General features: G+C 44.1%; 1 protein-coding gene across 2 annotated transcripts in view; it reads right to left on the reverse strand.

Annotated features, from left to right (window-relative positions):
• Positions 1–639: 639 nt before the first annotated feature.
• The window catches only part of LOC142015267 (OX-2 membrane glycoprotein-like), a 28323-nt gene continuing 6848 nt past the window's right edge, over positions 640–22114 (reverse strand). Inside the window, exons 2-6 of one of the 2 annotated variants that reach the window (XM_074998705.1) lie at positions 15206–15423; positions 13725–13806; positions 7027–7353; positions 6102–6380; positions 640–1489 (exon numbers count right to left, since the gene is read on the reverse strand). In XM_074998705.1, the coding sequence (XP_074854806.1) occupies positions 1425–1489; positions 6102–6380; positions 7027–7353; positions 13725–13782 (729 nt within the window). In that variant the 5' untranslated portion in view covers positions 13783–13806; positions 15206–15423 and the 3' untranslated portion in view covers positions 640–1424. Of the gene's footprint in view, positions 1490–6101; positions 6381–7026; positions 7354–13724; positions 13807–15205; positions 15496–22114 lie in introns of those variants that run through there. The other variant, XM_074998711.1, reaches the window with a different exon arrangement.

Consider the following 22114-nt stretch of genomic DNA (forward strand, 5'->3'; position numbering starts at 1 on the left):
CAGATGACACCAAGTTGTTCAGGACAGTCAAAAGCAAAAGGGATTGTGAAGAACTACAAAAAGATCTCAGCAAACTGAGTGATTGGGCAGCAAAATGGCAAATGAAATTTAATGTGGGTAAGTGTAAGGTAATGCGTGTTGGAAAAAATAACCCAAATTACACGTACTACATGATGGGGTCAAATTTAGCTACGACAGATCAGGAAAGGGATCTTGGAGTTATAGTGGATAGTTCTCTGAAGACATCCACGCAGTGTGCAGCGGCAGTTAGTAAGGCAAATAGGATGTTAGGAATTATTAAAAAAGGGATCGATAATAAGACAAAAGATATCATACTTCCCCTATATAAAACTATGGTACGCCCACATCTCGAGTACTGCGTGCAGATGTGGTCTCCTCACCTCAAAAAAGATATATTGGCATTAGAAAAGGTTCAGAAAAGGGCAACTAAGATGATTAGGGGCTTGGAAAGGGTCCCATATGGGGAGAGGCTAGAGAGACTGGGACTTTTCAGTTTGGAAAAAAGGCGATTGAGGGGCGATATGATAGAGGTATATAAAATCATGAATGGTGTGGAGAAAGTGAATATAGAAAAATTATTTACCTTTTCCCATAATACAAGAACTAGGGGACACCAAATGAAATTGATGGGTAGTAGGTTCAAAACTAATAAAAGGAAATTTTTCTTCACACAGCGCACAGTCAACCTGTGGAACTCCTTGCCCGAGGAGGCTGTGAAGGCCAGGACTCTATTAGGGTTTAAAAAAGAGCTTGATAAATTTTTGCAGGTTAGGTCCATAAATGGCTATTAGCCAGGGATAAAGTATGGTGCCCTAGCCTTCAGAACAAGGGCAGGAGATGGATGGCAGGAGATAAATCACTTGATCATTGTCTTCTGTTCTCCTTCTCTGGGGCACCTGGCATTGGCCACCGTCGGCAGATGGGATGCTGGGCTTGATGGACCTTTGGTCTGACCCAGTATGGCCATTCTTATGTTCTTATTTCTCCTGTGCAGCTGCTATTTTACAAGTGCTTAATAATACGTGCATGGAAACCTCACAGTCAGTCAGTTACTGGTATCCACTTAAAAGAGTCACTAACCACTTTATCTGACTTGTTTTTAGCTCTTTTGATACATATTACTGATCATGGGCCTTTTCCACGCTTACTGAATAGACCTTGTCAGCTCTGGCCCTCCCTTTTACTGGGACCCCCACTCTTTAAATACCCCCCTGAACTCCCCCCCCATGCATTTGATGAAGAGGGTCTTTGCCCATGAAAGCTTATGCTCCCAAATATCTGTTAGTCTATAAGGTGCCACAGGACTTCTTGTTGTTCTTGAAGATACAGACTAATACAGCTACCTCTGTGATACTAACTACTTTGCTTTTTCTTTCGTCTTCTCCAGCACACCACCGTCAGATCTACACAAGGAACGTTAGCAGTAGGAGCACTGTGGCCAGCAGCCAAGGAACTTCAACCCTGTGGCCTGTGGGAAATAAAATCAAACAAAAGAACTTCAGATCCATGACAGAGTGGAGAGGGCAGGAAGGGGCACTGGGCAGGGGTGCATTCGTTCTAAATTCTAGTGTTGTTCAGGTTAAATCACAGCAGAAATTGGCTGAGTACATCCTCACCAGTTGCCCTGCATTTAAACTGCTTCCCACAAACTCAAGGAGGAATCAGCACTGGAAGCCAACAATGATAATCTAAGGGCTTAGTCCAATTCTTGCTGAAATTAATGAAAAGACTTTCACTGAGAATTGGATTGAACCAAAAATGTCAAGGTGTTAATAAGAGCTTGTTCAATTTTTTCCATTTGAAATTCAGGTTTGTCTCTATTTACACATTTTACAAAAACATATTTCAAGTAAGTTTTAGACTTAAAAACAATGAAAAAGCAAGCTACACTTATTTTTCTTTTCAAAACTGAATTTTTCATCTGTTTGCAAAACCTCAAATTTCAATTCCAGATGAAATTATCAGTTTTATTTTTAATTTTTTCAATAAAATATCAAAAATTCAAATGTTTTGTTGCAAATTTTGACATAATCATTAACCATTTGCACTAAAAAGTTCATTTAAAACCATGCAACTCATGGATTTGATCCATAGTCCCAAACTGCCTCACACACCTTCCCAAATGCTATGGAATTGGAAAGATACACTATAATTTGGGCCCTGTGGTTTTCAGTCCCAGCACGGTCATGGGATTATAATGTGATCTTATACAAGTTACTTATGACTGAGTGCTCACAAGGAATTATTTTGCTAATTTCTATTTAAAACAATGGAAATTAATCAATGGAAGGAACCTAAATCCTAAATCTTATAATGCTCCATTTTCCTCTTTGTAACAAGTGGGCTAATGTATAATAACATATAATAATGCATCTGATGAAGCGGGTCTTTGCCCACGAAAGCTTATGCTCCAAAATATCTGATAGTCTATAAGGTGCCACAGGACTTCTTGTTGTATCTCACCATGAGGCTGACAGAATACATTAATTAGCATTATGATAATGATGATCTAAAAATGCTTATAAAAATCCAGCCTCAAATGTCTCCCTCCCAGCTAACCAAAACACCAGATATCACTAATAACTTCTACCTCACTGTGTTGGCCACAAAAGAAAAAGAAAAAAGTTAGTGTCATACAGAAAATTTAGAAGCAGAGAGCACATAACTGAATTCATGATTATAATATGTAGCACAACTGATACAGTGGTGACTGAAGTATTTATTTTCATATTTGAGTCAATAAAAACATACAATTCTCAGCCTGAGGCATGAGTTTGCTACAGGAACCCTGGGTCTTGTCACAGAGAGCGTACATAGCTCTCTAGTTTTTTTTGCCCTCCAGAGCCTAATGGTATGCTGCCATCCCCTGATGTCCATTCACACAGTGTACCCCTAGCTCCTTCCAATAGGATTGTGCAACACCATAAGATAATTCTAATCTCAGAGAAGGAACTTCTCTCTCTTTCCCTCATTTCCCTCAAGAAAGGTGTGGGGCCATTACTGGAGGAGGGAGGTAACCTGGTGGCAAATTATGTGCAAAAGGCTAAGTACTCAATGCTTTTTTTGCCTCAGTCTTCACGGACAAGGTCAGCTCCCAGACTACAGCACTAGGCAATGCAGTACGGGAAGGAGGTGGGCAACCCTCCCTTGGGAAAGAATAGGTTAAGAGCTACTTAGAAAAGCTAGACACACACAAATCCATGGGTCTGGATTTAATGCATCCAAGGGTAACGAGGGAATTCGCAGATGACATTGCAGAGCCTTTGGCTATTATCTTTGAAAACTTATGGATATCACAAGAGGTCCCAGAAGACTGGAAAAAGGAAAACGTAGTGCCCATCTTTAAAAAAGGAAAGACAGATAATCCAGGGATCTATAGACCAGACAGCCTTACCTGAGTTCTTGGAAAAATCATGGAGGGGATCCTCAAGGAATCCATTTTGGAGCACGTGGAAGAGGGGAAAGTGAACAAGAGTAGTCAACATTGATTCAGCAAGGGCAAGTAATGCCTCACCAACCTGATTAGCTTCTATGATGAGGTAACTGTCTCTGTGGACATTGGGGAAATCAATGGATGTGATACACCTTGACTTTAGCAAAGCTTTTGATACAGTGTCCCACAACATTCCTACCCATAAGTTAAGAAAGTATGGATTGGATACATGGATTGTAAAATGGATAGAAAGCTGGCTAGATGGGTGTGCCCAAAAGTAGTGATCAATGGCTCAATGTCTGCTTGGTGGTCAGTTTCACCAAGTGGGGTGCCTCAAGGATTGGTTCCAGGGCTGGTCTTGTTCAACATCTTTATTAATTACCTGGATGAGGGGATAGATTGTATCTTCAGCAAATTTGCAGATGATACTAAACTAGTGGGAGAGGTAGATACATTGGAGGGTAGACAGAGTGTCTAGAGTGACGTAGATAAATTGGAGGATTGGGACAAAAGAAACCTGATGAGGTTCAACAAGGATAAGTGCAGAGTCCTGAACATGGAATGGAAGAATGCCAAGCATTGTTACAGGCTGACTAGTGACAGGGAGGTAGTCATGTTAGTCTGTATTCTGTAAAAACAGAAACAAAATGAAAAAAAAAAAACAACAGTCAAGTAGCACTTTAAAGCATGGGTGTCCAACCTTTTGGCTTGCCTGGACCACATTGAGTGAAGACAGTCTTGGGCCGCATACGAAATATATAATATAGTTAATGTATATAAATCACATAATAATGTTAAAAGTTTACGATCTTGTGGGGCCGCATTACTAGCTGTCCAGGGCCGCACGCGGCCCGCGGGCCGCTGGTTGGACACGCCTGCTTTAAAGATTAACAAAATAATTTATTAGGTGACGAGCTTCCATGGGAAAGACCCACTTCTTCAGATCATAGCCTTACCAAAACAGGCTCAATATATAAAGCACCGCGGTCCAAAAATTGTTATTAAGGTTGACAAGTCAGAAAAATTGTTACCAAGGCCCCAAAAAGCCAACAACAAAACACCACTTGTCATTACCTACAGCCACCAACTCAAACCACTGCAACACATCATTAAAGACCTACAACCTATCCTAAATCAAGATACCATACTTTAGAAGGCCCTAGGTGACAGGTTTGTTCTCCCCTACAGACAACCTCTCAACCTTATGAGGATTCTCACCAACAACCACAGTCTATACCACAGGAACACCAATCCTGGAACTTTTCCTTGCAACAAACCCCATTGCCAACTTTGTCTACATATCTATTCTGGAGATACCATCACTGGACCTAAACATGTTAATCACAGAATCACGGGCACATTCTCCTGTTCCTCAACTAACATCATATGTGCCATCATATGCCAAGAGTACCCACACACGAGCTACATCTACACTTAGAGAAAACTTTGAAATAGCCATGCTAACGGCCATTTAGAAGAGTATTATTGAGGCACTGAAATGCATATTCAGTGCCTCACTAGCATGCCACTGGCTGCAGCACTTTGAAATTGCCACTTTTCGCTCCTGCGCAGCTCATCCAGATGGGGGTCCTTTTCCTAAGAATAAGGGGATTTTGAAGTTGATGGGGTCCTTTTGAAAAGGACCCCCATCTGGATGAGCCACATGGGAGGGAAAGGTGGCACTTTCGAAGTGCTGTGACTGGCGGCATGCTAATATTCTTCAAAATGGCCATTAGCCTGGCTATTTCAAAGTTTTCTCTACGTGTAGACATGGCCACCATGTATATAGGACAGACTGCAAACACTCTTTGACAAAGAATGAATGGACATAAAACAGACATAAAAAAACTTCAAACACCCAAACCTGTCAGCCAGCACTTTAACGGAGTGGGCCATTCTGTTAATGACCTGAAAGTGTGTGTTTTACTGAAAAGGAACTTTAACAACCATCTACAGAGGGAAGGTTCAGAACTATAATTTATACTCAAATTTAACACATTAACATGTGGTTTGAACCGGGACAGTTATCACCTGGCCCATTATAAGGACTCTTTTACATATTTTGATGTTTTATCTAACTCTTTACTTCCCCACCCCACCCTCCCGCTCCCACCGCCCCTGCTCTTCCAATTTGCCAACCTCTGCTGATAGGAATAAAGAGATTTTGAAGTTCCCAGGCTACTTTCGAAAAGGACCCGTCTGGACGAGCTGTGCAGCAGCGAAATGTGGCAATTTCAAAGAGCCGTGGTTGGCAACATGCTAATGAGGCACTGATATGCATTTCAGTGCCTCAATAGTAATCTTCAAAATGGCCATTTGCATGGCCATTTCGAAGATTTGTTCCAGTGTAGATACAGCCAAGAGGTTTTTAAGTCCTGGCTTGATAAAGCCCTGTCTGGGATGATTTAATTAGGGTTGATCCCGCTTTACGCAGAGGGTTGGACTAGATGACCTCTTAAAGTCCCTTCCTGCCCTAAGATTCTATGATTCTACCATCTCCATGCACATACTTTCCTCTCCACTTTCTTGGAAATACTTTTTGCATTATTTCCCCATCCAAAAAAAAAAAAGACTGCTGAAGTTATGAAGACTGCTGAAATCTTACAGCCAAGAGGATATTAACACTGATTGTGTGTCGCTTACTGACCCTCTTCCACTTCCACTCTCACACTGTAGTCTCTATTTTTCTCCATGTGTCGTACTCTGCAGATCAGCTCTTCTCCGAGCAGGCCTGTAGAACTGTTGACAAAGAGTTTACTGATGACGGACACCGTTCCATTGGGGTGCTGGACCTCCTCTTCCCTTCTCTCACTGTCAGCTTTTGGCAGTATCCAGGAGATCTCAGGACGAGGCCAGGCGCTGACTAAACAAGCAGCTGTCAATTTACCGTCAGAGAGCACATAATGGAGGGATCCTCTGAGCTGCTCTGAAAACAAGTGCAATCACAAGGATCTGGTGACCATATGGAACAGCAACAAACCTCATTGCATTCTGATGCAGCCCCACAGGGAAGGGACCCAAACAAGTCCCAGTGCCCCAGACCCTTGCTATGGTTCATTCCCTATTGCCTTGTTTGCCTATATTGAAGGGAACTATCATGGAGGGGGTTAAGCTCTTGTCAGACCTCAAAACAGAGGGTTTCCACTGAGAGGTAAATCGTGTGGCTGCTTCACAATGTCCTTCAACCTGCTCCCAGTAGTCTTGGGCTGTGAGGAAGCTCACACTACTGAGTCCTAGCCATGACTGAGAAGACACTGCAGAGAGTTAGCCCTCCCTCCTTCCCTGAGGTTTAGCTGGCACTCAGAGGACATTAATGTAAGGGTGCTCACAGCAGGAGTTCCCACATGTGTGGGCCTGCAGTGAAGCAGCTCACGGTGCTGGAGTTCGCTAGCAGCAACAGAAAGAGTTCTTGTCAGCTACAGTTTCAGCCAGTGCAGACATGGTATTAGTGTGGGAAATCTCCCGGTGCTGGAGGCCTTGATGAACCTGATTGGTGAATGCTGTGGGGAAATGCTGTGGATAGAAAAAATCTTTCCTACCCATTACAGATCCTTAACCCCAGAGAACCTCACCATAGACAGTCAAACAGGTATCTTGTGGGATGGCTCCAGTAGGAAAAGTATTAAAGAGGCATGTAAAACATCCGTCATCCTGGATTCTGACTCCCCAGAGAGTGATGGCCGTATCATTCAGTGACAGGCGTGTGAAATTTAATCGATCTTGGTATGCAACAGCAAGATTTACTCCTTTTTGTAAACTGTACGTGGCCACATTTTCACTTTGTTTACTGTTTTTCTTCTGCCATGTAACTTGCAGAATTTCATATGGTCCTGCCAAAAGGCAGCTCAATGTCACGTTGCTACCCACCTCCACTACTTTCTTCTGTGTCACTGTGTCCACTGTAGCAATATAAAACAATATAAATGACAAAATGAATCAACAGGAATATAAACATAGTATTTACATTTCAGTGTATAGTGTATAACATAGTACAAACATGTCATCAGCTGTACGAAATTTTAATTTGTACCAACTGCTCTAATGCTTTTTATGTAGCATATTGTAAATCTAGATCATCACAATAAATAGTCTCAAAGGGATAGCCATGGGCTCATATGCCTGCACATCTACTAATGTGACATATATTGTGCCAGCAATGTCCTTCTGCCATGCACATTGGAAAACCTAGAAAGTCTTGTCACTAAAGGATGAATGAACATAAATCTGACATCAGGAATTGGATTAACCATACAGCTATAAGGGAACACTTTAATCTCCCTGGCTGGGCTGATCTGATGGGTTTGGTCCTGCCTAGGGCAGGGGGCTGGACTCACTGGCTTTTTTAGGTCTCTTCCAGCTCTATTGTTCTATGATTCTAAAGAATTTGAAAGCAGCCATTCTTCTACAAGGGGATTTTACCACAAGATTACAGGGAGAGACATCTGAATTGGAAGTCATTCCCAAGTGTGACACATTTAACCTCTAGCTTAACAGAGAGCTCAACTATCTCATTCATTACAAGGGTAACTTCCCCACCATTGATATTCACAGGAATGGCACCCATCCCACTTAATTACCCAGGCTTCTTATTAGCTACTCCAGTGTGAAAATCAGAAGAAGTGGGTCATACCCACAAAACCTCATAACTTAGTAAATAAATTTGTTAGTCTTTAAGGTGTTACAGAACTGCTTGTTTTTAAGTCTACATGAGTTGAAATATCTCCTAGAACACCTCTGTAGATAAATTGCTGCATTAAGCATCTTCACATAACTCCCTATCATTTTCTGGTAAACTTCTATTGTCTTCCTATATAAAGAATTTGTACTTTCTGACAATATTCTTCATATAGAAACTTTGTACTAAGTCTTTTTCTAGAAATACATAGGATTCTGCATTAAGTCTTTGGTAATTCATCTCTCCCCTCCAAACAGCTGCAAGAGTTCCAGAGGGGAATAAGACCAGATCCAAGGATAGTAAAGACCTCTCAAGTGAGGAAAGATCAGATATTGGGAGTCAAAAATGAGCACCTTATTTTGAAAGGAGATTCAAAAGGCCCTCTTTGAAGATGAACGTGGTATCATTGAGGCAGCACCCAGAAGAAGGTGTCAGGGATGACTGACACAGCAGCTGTGTCTACACTAGCATGTTCTTTCAAAATAGTTTTTAAAAGGAGAGGCTTTTTCTAAAGATCCCCTGGAGCATCTACACACAAGAAGCGTTCTTTTGAAAGTACTTTTGATAGAACATGGTGCTCCTTTCAAAATCACTCCCCGCTTCCCATTTCAGGAAGAGCACCTTCTTTTAAAAGGCTCATTCGAAAGAGAACGTGTGTAGACATTGTGTGAGTCACTCTTTCAAAAGCAGGGAGACCTCTATGGTGCCAGCCAACTGGAGCATGGAGACACCCTCAGGGCTCTATGGTCCCTGTGTCTGGCTGCATTTAAAGACACAGGGACCCAGAAACCCCACGGCAGGAAGCTGAGAGCATGCTGGCAGCAGGGAGAGCACGACCCCACTCCAGCACATCCTCTAGCCAATGATCCAGTTCCCTTGGCATACCAGCGGCCTCATGGCCAGTGCCCAAGACCAACCCAAACCATCTGAGGGGTTTCAGGAGCCCAGCCAGGGGCTGAAGAAGAGGGCCCCCTCCTGGAGCAAGGGAGGTAAAGGACCTGCTGGCACTCAGGGGGAATGAGGCACTGGAATGCCACAGCCTTCATCCGACTGTCAACTGGCCTGAACTCCAAAGCCACCCCACCACCCCACTGCACAGCTTAAAAGGTGCTGAGCAAAATTAAAGACCTAAGGCAGGCCTACTGCCAGTGCTGTGATGAGGCAGCCACTTGGGGGCAGTGGCCGCAACCTGCCCCCACTGTGTCAAGCTGAACTGCCTCCTGGGGCCCAAGGAGGTGGCACCACCTGTTCACATCCTAGACACCACCAGGCCAGACCTGGAGCCCGACAGCGAGCCCAAGGAGGTGTTGTAAGCTTCGGCCACCAGCTTCCCCCACCCAATGGCCCCAGAAACTGAACCCCCAAGCAATGATGAGGGCTCCAGAGATGGGACCCTTGTCATCTCTCTGTCATCTGAGACCTTCAGCTGGGCTCCTCTCCACCCAGGCCTTCTCTGAGTTCCTGGAGGGACCCTCAGGTAGGTCCTGTCCATTTCAGATGCCCCAGCATGTGGGGAGGCGGCATATGTGCCGCTGCCACAGCTGGAAATGGGCCACTCACATGGCTGCCAGCTCCAGTCCGGATTGCACCCCAGATGGCCATGCTACCCAGGCCCCAGTTGGGGCTGCACCCAGCACTCAGCACCCACAGCCTTGGACAGAACCACAGGCCACTCACCTGGGTCGGGGAGACGGCTGAAACCTGTGAATGCTCCACCCCTGCAGGGAACCCCAGTGACTGGGATCCCCCAAGGCCCCCGGGCCATTGGACAGTGAGGTGGGGGACTGGCACAGAGGGTGGGGGGTACAGCCCCTGGGGCCAGGTCATGGTACTAATGGTCCGTCTTTCTAACCCCTCCTGGCTCCACAGCTCCACCATGTGGGGGCAGGCCAAGCCGTGTACATGGGTTGGGGAGACCTGCAGCAGAGGGCAAGGGGGCCGGGACCACACCATGTCCAGCCCCCACATGGCCCCCAACATCAAAAGTGGGAGGAAGAGGCCACTACCGATGCTGCCCACACTGCTGTCCTCAGTCATGGCTGGTGATGCAGTGGGAGGCCTGGGTTCGGGTGGTGGGCACTCTGGATGCCCTCACCCAGGCTGTGACTTCTCAGCCTCCTTCTCCCACACTGGCCACCCCCATATCCCTCCCCCCCAGTTTCTCCTGCAGTCCCTGACTTTGCTGCCCTGCTGCAGCCTGACCTCTCCCCAGCCACCCGGCTGTCACTGGACCAGTGGCTGGTGGCCAGTGCTGGCCAGGTGAACTGGCTGCCCCTTTGCCCCCTGCCCTTCCTTCCTTCCCCTATACCTTCCCAAGCCCAAGCCTGCTGGACCCCTCCCATGCCCCTATCTCCCCATGGTCCCAGCCCTGTTCCAGACTGGATGGGGACCATGGACCCAGGGTGGTAGGGTCTCCTGCCCATGGTGTGGGTCCTGGCCCTTCACCCCAGTGGAGGAGTAAGGCCCCCCTACCTCTGCTCCAGGACCCCCTCTAAGTTTTGTTGCCCCCACCCCTCCACCCCAGGTCCCTTTCCTATGTAGTTCCAATCCCCCTTGTAAACAGTTTATTATTCAGTTTAAACAGTTTGGAATCTTTTGCTATCATTCTAGTAAATAGTTTATTCGCTACCACTCTTGTGTCCCTTGTGTATGCTGGGGGGTGTGTCACTGGGGTATGGGGGTGTGAGGGGGGGTTGTGGTGGGAGAGGGGGGCAGGGCTGGTGTGCAGGAAGGGGTCATGGTGAAGGGTGCCTGAGGGAGGGTCACTGGAGCCCTTGAGCGAAGGCCTCCCAGAGGCCCTCCCTGACCCGCACCCCATCCTGTTGTGCCTGGCAGCAAGGGACAGCAGCCAGCTGCTTGTAACTGTAGCTGGCCTCAGCAGCCCACCTCTGCACAAAGAGCTCATGCTTTGCCTGCACAATATTGTGGAGGGCACAGCAGACCCCCACTGTGGCTGGCAAGTTGTGGAGGCTGAGCTCCAGCTGTGTGAGGAGGCAGCCAAAGTGCCTTCAGACACCTAAATGCTGACTCGACTTTATTGTGAGCCTGGTTCAGGTGCTCATTAAAAATGTCCTGGGTGGGCTCAGTATGCCCCATGTTGAGTTGCATCAGCCATGGATGCAGGGAGGCATGGTGGTGTCCTCAACTGGGAGCTCCTACGAAGGGGTGTAGGTCCTCTCTGGCATCCTGGACTGAGCCAAGAGATATAAAATATCTGGGCATTGTGGGCTTGTCCAGACCAGCCCAAACACATGTCCATAAACTGCCCCTTGGCTTCCACAAGGGCCTGGAGCACCATGGAGTGGTGCCCTTTCTGGTTGATAAAGGTGCTAGTTCTGTGCTCTGGGGCTTAGATGGCAATGTGGGTCCTATCCAGAGCCCTGAAACAGTTGGGGAAGTCCAGCTCTTTGAATCCCATGAGGGAAACACTGAGGTTCCCAACACAAATGACCTGGTGAAGAAGGATGTCATTGGTCGCCCAGATTACTTGCATGGGGTAGAGGGAGAACATGTCTTTGAGTGTATGGCAGGGTGCTCCACGCACCCCTGTCTCTAGTCCTCTCCCCTGTCTCCTCCAGGTTCCCCTTCCCTGGTGCCCTCGGGGCTACTATCCCCATCCCCAAAGGTTCCTCTTGCCCAGGAGCCCCCTCCCATGTTCCCATGGTGGGTTTCTGACCCAAGTGTGGCTTACCTTCAGGAGGAAGGCACTGACAATGGCCTTGCCCACCATGAACTGCTGGCTGACTGACTGGTGGCTGCCTGGGGCGGCCAGCTTCCATATGGCAATGGCTACCCTCTTCTGCAGGGGGAGTACAGGCCACATCCAGGTGTCAAGGTGATGAAGGGCTAAAGCGAGCCAGTGAAATAGCTCCAGAAATGTCGCTTGGTCATGTGGAAGTTCTGGAGCCAATGGTCGTCGTCCCAGTCCCCCAGCACCAGCCAGTCCCACTACTCGCTGCTCTTGGGTAGCCCCACAGGCGAGAGATGACCCAGGGGAGGGAGCACAGATATTGCCCTGTGAGGATGGTCTATACCAGGGCAGCCATCAGGGTAGCCCCCTGGAGTCACTGGCAGATGGCTGTTGGCAGCATGGCCAGCAGGTTGACAATCGCCTTGAGGGGTGGAACAATGGAAAGCTGCTGGGAATCTTAAGTAAGCTGTAAAGTAAAGTGGCTCTTCTCCATGGTTGGGCTCTGCGGTGCTCTGAGGGCAAATCAGACCTCAGTGTGTGCACGACAAGTGTGTCGGGGAGGGGCCTTTTAAGGGAGTGGGTGGCTGTGGCCCCTGAAAGGGCTTGTCCACCATGTGACCTCATCCACAGGGCTTCCTGGCTCTTTCTTTCGGAAGAGCTCCCTGGGCTTTGTGGACACTCCCTTCCAAAAGGCTAGGCTGGTCTTTCAAAAGAGTGGTTTGCATCCTTAATCCACTTTTTTACGTGTAGACATGTGGTTTCAAAAGGTGGTTTGCAAAAGTTCACCTTTCAAAATCACAATGTAGTGTAGACATAGCCAGCCAGTACTGCATAGGTTTTTTTATGCATGGGATGACTAACTGGTGTAGATTTGCATGAGAAAGAGGCCACTATACATTTAAGTCTTATCGATATTGAAACATCAATCCAGATTGGCAGATGCCCATCTCCACCTCTCCCTCATCTAACTCACACGATCAGTGAAGTTCAGAGGAGCAACTAGTTGGTAACAACAATAAGGCAGAGTAGCCTCATCTACACTACCCCTCCCTTTCATACGGGGCATGTAAATGCAGCAGTTCAAAAATGCTAATTAGGCACTGATACAAGTATTCAGCATCTCATTTGCATAATAGCAGCCACTCAACACATCAGAAGTGCTGCTTTTGAAATGTACAATAGCCATGTAGATGGGGTTCCTTTGGAAAGAAGCCCTGCTTTCGAAAACATCCTTCCTCCTAGAACAAATTGGGAAGAAGGTGTTTTCGAAAACAGGGCTTCCTTTCAAAGGAACCCCTTCCACACAGCTATTCTACATTTTGAAAGCAGCACTTTTGATGTGGCGAGTGGCTGCCATTATGCAAACGAGGTGCTGAATATTCATATATCTGCTTCATTAGCATTTTCAGTATGCTGTATTGAAATACCCTGTCCTAAAGGGAGGGGTAGTGTAGACATAATAAGTGTGTTTGTGTGTGTGTGAGTGAGTGCATGAGAGTAATATATGCCTATGATACAGTGTTAATTGATATCTATATTACCGGTAAATGTGGCATTTTGCCTTATCCACTTCAAAAGATCCTCCCCAATTCTTTTAAGTACAGCACCACTGCTGGTGTAACGCTGGTTGAGAACTACTCTCTTAGAAAACCCAGTGGCATAGTAAAGTGTCACATTTTATGTTGCATTTTACCAGCATCTGATGAAGTGAGTCTGTGCTCATGAAAGCTCATGCTCAAAACTTTCCTGTTAGTCTATAAGGTGCCACAGGACCCTTCATTGCTGTTACAGATCCAGACTAACACGGCTACCCCTCTGACATTTTACATTGGTGTAACATCAGGAATCAGAGACCCACCCAAAATCCCTTGCAGAAATCCAAGAGGAAATTCCACTATCCTCACCTTCTGCCCTGCAGAGCACGATAGAGACCACGCCAAAAATCAGACCTTGGAAAGTCATCTGAGAATAGATCTCTTCTTTTAGCTGGAGACAGGGGAGAGATATGATACATGAACTTATGGGTTTAATAATTGTTCTAGTTACAGTGATAATGCTCCAGTTTATGCAGCCAAGACAAGACCATTCATGAGTATAACAAGACAAGATGTGCACACTGAGTCCATTCTAAAGGCTCCATTGAACTAGTGGAAGCTGGAAAGTTATCCATTTATTCCTCCCTTCTCCAAAGTGCCACATGGGTAGCCACAATTTTAAACAGGCCTCTGAAGGTTGTACCCCAAAGAACTGTGAACTTATACGGTACATGCAAAATAGGCATTTGCTCATGTAAATCAAATTAGTGCACCCCACACCTCTAAGCATGACAAACAGGTGAGTTGAGTTTTAGAGGTATAACTGAACCATTAGCATTTGCAGACTGAGAAACATGGATGACAATATCAGGGATGGAGAGAGACAGGGATTCGACAGAGTTAGAGCTTTGTGGGCATGTTTAGTTTTCTTATGATCATTTTGCCTACTAAAATACAATTACTGCTCTTGGGATTAGTCACTCTGCTGCTCAGACAAAGTGACCACTAACTGTGGGTATAGGAAGAAATGTCTCATCTACCTACAGCACAATTAGATGGGTGGTCTATATTGCAAATATTTCTAAAGCACTTTTACCTTAGTACTATAGTACCCAAGTGCTCCAGGAGTGTTATATCAGAGCTGGCAGATGATCAGACCCCTTTTTTCATTAAATTTTCATTAAAAAGTTCATCCCTTTCGGTGAAAATTTTCAAAATTGGTAAATTTTCAGCCACCTCTGGTTTATATCCTTTATCTGGCATTGGCCACACTGGAGACAATACCAGACACGATGAATGAATCTTCTTTGTTTCCCCCATCAAAGTAAGGGAGCAAGCAAGAGCCATACAAACACATGCAGTTTTTCCATAGCATTAACAGCGAAGCTTCTATAGACTGTACATTAAACTAAGTGTTTATGAGGACGGGGGGATGGGTGTGGAGTGGCAAAGCTTGCCCAAACTTTGAAAAAGTTTGTATCTGGAACATTTCCAGTTAAAATGTAGTTAGGCAATATTTAACTGCTATTCTTCAGTCTGCTATGATCATTTTTCCAGAATCACCTCATAGTTTTTAACAACCTACTTAAGGAACAGAAATTGACCATAGAAGGCTCATCAATCTAGCAGACAAAGGTACAGTAAAACCTCAGAGCTACAAACACCTCAGGAAGGGAGGTTGTTTGAAATTCTAAAATGCTTGTAACTGAACAAAACACTATAGTCATTCTTTCAAAAGATTACAACTGAACAATAACATAATACAGGTTAAGAAACTTTACTATGCAGAATTTGAATGCTGCTTTTAACCTTCTTAATTTAAACAAAACAAGCACAGAAAGTTTCCTTACTTTTTTATATCTTTCTTTTGTAGTTTATGTTGGTTTATACAGGACCTTGCTGGACTCTGTCTGTCTGCGTTGTCTGACTGCGTACTTCTGGTTGCAAATGAGACGTGGTTGACCAGTCAGTTCATAACGCTCATGTTCGTAACTCTGAAATTCTACTGTATATCAAGATCCAACGCTGAAAGTTGAAGTTAGACAAATTGCAGACTAGAAATAACACGCTATTTAAAAAAAACAAAACAGAACAGAGTCATTAACCACTGGAACAATTTATCAAGGGTTGTGGTGGAGTCTTAGTCACTGCAAATGATTACACCAAGATGGGATGTTTTCCTAACAATTGCACTCCAGTTAAAACAGGAATTGACTCGGTGAGTGAGTCTGTGCTATGTTAAGAGATCAGATTAGACCTGCTGTTCCCAGGCCTTTCACCAGTGCAGACTTCCAAGCAACCCTCCCAAACTGTTCACAGACCCCCCATCAAAGTCAATTCTAGCCATATGTACACTTTATTAAATGAAGAAGGAAACCACAACATAGATTTTTGGATAGCAATTGGTAATGTTATTGGAAGATATTTAATTTAAAAATAATAATTCATTGTAACTTTGCAATTTATTTAAAACTTATTTTCTATGATAATTTTTATTTATTTCTAATTTTTAAGGACCCCCCCGCAATACTTTTTGTGGGCCTCCAGGGGTCCACAAACCCCAGGTTGGGAACTACTGGATTAGACCATCATAATTATCCTCTTTGACTTGATAATCTATAAAAGTCTAGGTTCCCTCCATGCACAGATAGTGAATTATACCAGTTTTGGAAGAGAAACTATGAGATGGAGGGTTCTCTTCTATGGATTACCAAGGTCAATAAAAATGCATCTTTAAAAACCTACAACCTATTCTGGATCAGGATGCTACACTCCAGAAAGCTCTAGGTGACAGGCCTGTCCTTTCTTACAGACAACCTCCTAACCTGAGAAAGACTCATACCAGCAATCACAGTCTACACCACAGTAATACTAATCCTTGAATTTTTCATTGCAACAAACCCCAATGCCAACTTTGGCCACATATTTATCCTGGGAATACCATCACTGGAACTGACCAGATTATTTACAAGATCAAAGGCAAATTCTCGAGCACTTCCAGCAACATTATATATGCTATTATGTGCCAGCGATGCCCTGACACTACATACATTGGACTGACTGGGCGAAACCTTCATCAGAGAATAAACGGATACCGAGCAGACATCAAGAAACTCAATACACATAAGCTGGGCAGTGAACACTTCAACAGAGTGAAGTATCAGAGGGGTAGCCATGTTAGTCTGGATCTGTAGCAGCAACGAAGGGTCCTGTGGCACCTTATAGACTAACAGAAAAGTTTAGAGCATGAGCTTTCGTCCAGCATCTGAAGAAGTGAGTTAACTCACGAAAGCTCATGCTCTAAACTTTTCTGTTAGTCTATAAGGTGCCACAGGACCCTTCGTTGCTTCAATGGAGTGGGCCATTCTGTTAAAGACCTGAGAATTTGTGTCTGGGAACAAAAAGAATTTAACAACAGATTAGAGCAAGAGATTTGTGAGTTAGAGTACATTTTCAGATTCAACACATTAACACGTGGTATGAACAGCGACATCAACTACCGCACGCATTACAAGGACTGCTTCCCTTCCTTTGATGGTCGTAATGATCTCAGACAAGACAATTAACATCCCCCATCTTTTACCCCCTTTCTTCAATCCTATTTGACTTGTCAGTTTTTATTGCAATTTTTTTTCTTTTAGTTTCTTTTTTTTTTTTTTTTTTTGGTCCTCTATTTATAAAAGTCAGTCTGTATGGGAAATGAAATTGATCTGATGAAGTGGGTCTGTCCCACGAAAGCTCATCATGAAATAAATCATTTTGTAAGTCTTTAAAGTGCTACATTTCTGCTGCTTTGTTTTGTTGGAGTATAGCCTAACATGGCTACCTCTCTGTTACAAGATCAATAAACGCATGTTTCATGGTAATTTAGTGGAGGTCCCCACCAGACCCACACTGACATTGGCATTCTATGTGATCACCTTTTACGTGTACCTCAGGCATCTGTTTCTGAATGTCTGTATCAAAACAAAAATCAGTCAAGTAGCACTTTAAAGACTAGCAAAATGGTTTATTAGGTGAGCTTTCGTGGGACAGACCAATGTCTGTAGCTTGTGATATGAAGACTTTTACACATGTCCTACCAAACTATCCAGGGACTGTTTTACTTTGTGGAACAAAATTCTCCATTAGAATGTTCTGGAATCTTCCTGGTTCCATTAATTTAGTCCCTTGCCTCAAAATGAAAGACGAGCCTCCGCTTCAAAAGGCAGCAGGTAAGGGTTGGTCCATGACACCAGGAAACACATTAAACAGGCGACATTTTATTCTGACATCCTCAGTAACAACATTCTAATTCTTGATTCCAACAAAATACTACCGTGTCTTGTCCCTTGTCTTTTTAGTTTGTGCATATGCCTTCTACTTCCTTTACTTTCACTGTCACAACTAGCCCTTCTCAGCCTCCTTGTCACAAAGTGATGCTAAATTAATGAAGGGTGGGGAACATTTGATAACAATGAAGAATACTACCAATGCAAGGTTTTCATTTCAGGAACAAAGATGGAAACAGCTGTGGCAAGAACAATAAGGAATGGCATAATACTCAGTAGAAAAACATAACTCTTGAACTATGAATGCAAACAGAAGAGACAGAGTAAAAATAAGACATGCCCTCCAGGGAGAAGGTAGGAAAAATATGAAGACTGACAGAGAAAAAAAAATGAGAGGAAAGTTGCCGTTTCTCAGGACACCTGATCACTTAAAAAAAACCCTTGAATTCCAAATCTTACCATAAATTCAGTCCTTCCTGCTGTGAATACAGTCCTTAGGGCTTAACGGCAAAAAAACAACAACTCTAAAGGCACTATTTATGAATAATAATACCTGCCTCATAGGGTACTCTTCAAACACATGCCTTATATTAAATAAATATTTCATGCATACAATCAAGAATGTGTTTGTAAGATGATGATATAAATCATCTAGTTCCTAGTTAAATTCAGCTTGCCTTGTTGTACTGCCAAGTCACTTAATAACAACATTCCTCACTATGGTGATATTGATCAAATTGTTTTCAGTGACTTCAATCTGCATGTAGATTATAAATCACCTAAGGCAGTCTAGGATTTCTTGGGTGCCAAGAGGGCCCTGGGCCTATATTAGGCATTTACTGGTTCAACTGAGACAGCAGAGCACACTTCGAACCTTTTTGGATCAGACTATATAACACCACTGAAGCTGGTGTCATGGACCAACCCTTACCTGCTGCATTTTGAAGTGGAGGCTCATCTTTCATTTTGAGGCAAGGGACCAAATTAATGGAACCAGGAAGATTCCAGAACATTCTAATGGAGAATTTTGTTCCACAAAGTAAAACAGTCCCTGGATAGTTTGGTAGGACATGTGTAAAAGTCTTCATATCACAAGCTACAGACATTCAGAAACAGATGCCTGAGGTACATCCTTCCAATCAAATGGCAAGAATTAGTCACAAATGAGGAGTGTTGGAACAGAGCAGGACAAAAATCATTTGCCATTCAAATCAAGAGAAGAAAGTGGAGATGGCGAGGCCATACTCTCGGAAAGCCATCTTTCAGCATAGTCTGTCAAGCTCTCAAAGGGGCCCTGCAAGGAAAACACAAAAGAGGAAGACCCCAGGCAATGCTGAGATCTACAAAGACTGAAGGACAACAACTGGGGTAATCCTAGCATCAGCTAGAAGTTTTGTCCCAAGACAGAGAGCAGTTGAGGAGACTTGTAGATGACCTACTCTTTACCCAGAGTACAAGTATGTAAGTAAGTAAGTCAAGTACACAGCAATAAAACACATGACTGACCCATGTCATCTGATTCACACTCACAGGACTACCACTCATGGGCTATAAACTGTAGTGTAGAGGTCTGGACTTGGATTGGAGGTTGGACTCTCGGACCTCTTATTACAGTATTGATATACCCTTCAATACTTTTTATTCTCCACCAATGGTATACTAGGCATACCGTTTATTGTCTTGTTTCTTACAGAAAGATCTTACAGATCTTCTGTTGACAAATAATCTGCTACACACAGAGAAAAAACAACCACCTTTGTATTTTCCTCCATCACAGCAGCTTCAGAATTTCAGTCAGCACATTTGTTTTGGGTGACACGTAGTCTGGTGAACCCTAATTGTCTCAGCTAAGTAGCTAACTAAATTCCTCTCACTGTGAGAAAATTACTTGTTATTGTATGGTTAAGACTAATCCATTTAGGAAAAGGCTATCTGTTTCCATGGTGACTGAGCAAGGTCTTGAGGGAACATGGTCCTAGTCTGGAATGCGTTGCCTAGGTAAGAGGTGGAATCTCCATCCCTAGAGGTTTTTAAGTCCCAGCTTGACATAGTCATGGCTGAGATGACTTAGTTGGGGTTGATCCTGCTTGGGGCAGGGGGCTGGATTCTTGAGCTGCTTTCCAACTCTGATTCTATCATAGATCTTTAGCTGGTAGTGCTCATGAATGTACTGGTTGAAATTCTTTATCCCACAATCTGTGCTTCCTTGTTGGTGAAGACCAGGGGAAAAATACTCAGTTTATTGCTTGTGGAGACTGTCAATGCCTCTCAGAGAGAGGACAGGATGGCCATTGTTTTGAAGCAAAAACATTTATGACCTTTGCTCAAGAAGTCATAATGATGACTATCTTGTCAATTTTACACAAGTACTCTGTCATGTCTTTTTGAGTCAATTGTGATGAACATCGTGCCAAAACAAATCACACAGTATCTAGATGTCTTAGATCTCTTTGACTCTTGTCAATCTGGTGTGGCATTATCAGGTGCACCAGCTGCCTGACTGATAACAAAGACTGACAACTTGTCTACAGATCCCAGCAGGATTGGAAGCGATGGATCTTTAGTGGCTTTTTTCTTTTCTGTCAAAGGGGCAATGGATGGTTGTGGGCCACCATTCCTCTTTGCAGAGTCCTCAAACATGAGGTGCCCCAAGGTGCCCTTCCCCTGTTCAAAATGTGCCTGGGGCTGTTATGAGAGTCAGCAAGGAGGTTTTCACTGAAAACATGAGACTCTATGACTTCACCACATTAGAGCCAGATGATGCAACCCAGCACCACAACCAATGTCTAAATGAGACTGGGGATATATATGTACGTGTATGTGTGTATATATATATGAGAATGAACTGACTGAATCTCAAACAGACAACACTGAAGTCAGGTTGTTGAGTTAGGGAAACGAGCAGAGGGTGGAGGTAACAGGAGTTCTGTTAGCTCTTAGGAATAACTAGTAGTAGATACCATCAGAGCTGGTCAGAAAATAGCTCCTTCCAACCCCAACTCTTGTGAAAAAATTCAGCATTTTGGTAAAATATTAAAAAACTAAACATTTCAGCTGAAATGAAAATATTTCTATTGAAAATGGCATTGCAGTTCTATATACAAGTTGCAGCTATGGGTGATTTATATTCCTTTTGTGGGGTCATCTTCCCTCCATGGTTGGATTACCCTTTCTATGGGCACCACCTTCTCCCTCTTGGGCTGTGTCTACACTAGGAACTAACTTCAAAGTTAACTTCCAAGTTAGGCACTACTTCAAAGTAGCCAGCAGAGAGTTTAGACACATTTTCCCTTACTTCCAAGTGAAGTTGTACTTCAAAGTAAGCAACTTCAAAGTTATTTTTGTAGTGTAGACACAGACATGGTGAAGGAAAAGGGTGTAACATAGTTGATCAAGGTGTATCATAAGATACATATTAGCCATATAGCCCTGCCACTAGAAGATAGAGGAACACAAAGCACTCAAACTAGTGCACCTATGAAGTGTGATAGTATCACTTTAAATCAGAAAAATTCTGTTTTCATGTGTTTGAGGGTTTTTTTAAGTTTTCCACAGAAAGTACCCACTTTTTGTGAAACACGGGTGCTTAGTCACACCCCAGTTTTACAGGATAGAACATTTTTGATCAGCCCTAGTAAGCAGGATTGCAAACTTTCTCACTACATATGAGTCTTATCACAGTATGGGGCTACACCTTGAAACCTTTCAGATGCTGACACAGGTTCAGAATGTAGCTGCTCTTTTATTAAGACAGGCATTTCACTGAGAATATCTACCACCAATTTTCTGGGATCTGTACTGGCTGTCTGTATGTTTCTGGGTGGAGATTAAAGTGTTGATTAAGATCTTTAAAGACTTAAGTGTCCTGGGGCCAGCCTTAGCCAAAGGATCCCCTCTTGCACCTGGAATCATATTGACACATCTGTTTTCTCGTGTGACATAGGTCCTGACAAGGCAGGTGCTCCAGTGCACCCACAGAAAAAAAAAAGTGTGCTCAGCACCCACCAGGCACACATTTTCAGCTGCTCTTCCCCAGTGCCACAGATCAGCTGTTTGGTGTCGCTGCTGATCAGCTGTGTGGTACCTAGGGAAGCATGAAGAGCAGCAAGTGGCAGGCAGGCAGGCAGGGGCTTCAGGAAGGGGACAGAGGAGGGGCAGGAAGAGGTGGAATGAGGGCAGGGACTTTGGGTAGTGGGACCAACAACTCTGGGGAAAAATAAAAGCCAGCATCTTGTGTCTCAAGAGCATCAAAATGGCCTCCCTTCATTATAAAATGAATAGGCCAGACAGCCAGGCATTCTTAGAATCTGTGAGGTGCTAAGACTCTGGAATTTGCTTCATCTCTCTCTCCCAAGCAGATTGAAATCTGATAACCTTTCTGGAATGCTGCTAAAGAAACATGTTTCAGCTGACTTTGAAGAAAACTGAACATAAGCTTCCTAGACAGAGGCAGGGGCAGAAAAGGTGTGCGTGTGTGTGTGCTGGCTT

This window comes from Carettochelys insculpta, chromosome 1 (genome assembly GCF_033958435.1).
Source record: "Carettochelys insculpta isolate YL-2023 chromosome 1, ASM3395843v1, whole genome shotgun sequence".
Classification (NCBI taxonomy): Eukaryota; Metazoa; Chordata; order Testudines; family Carettochelyidae; genus Carettochelys; species Carettochelys insculpta.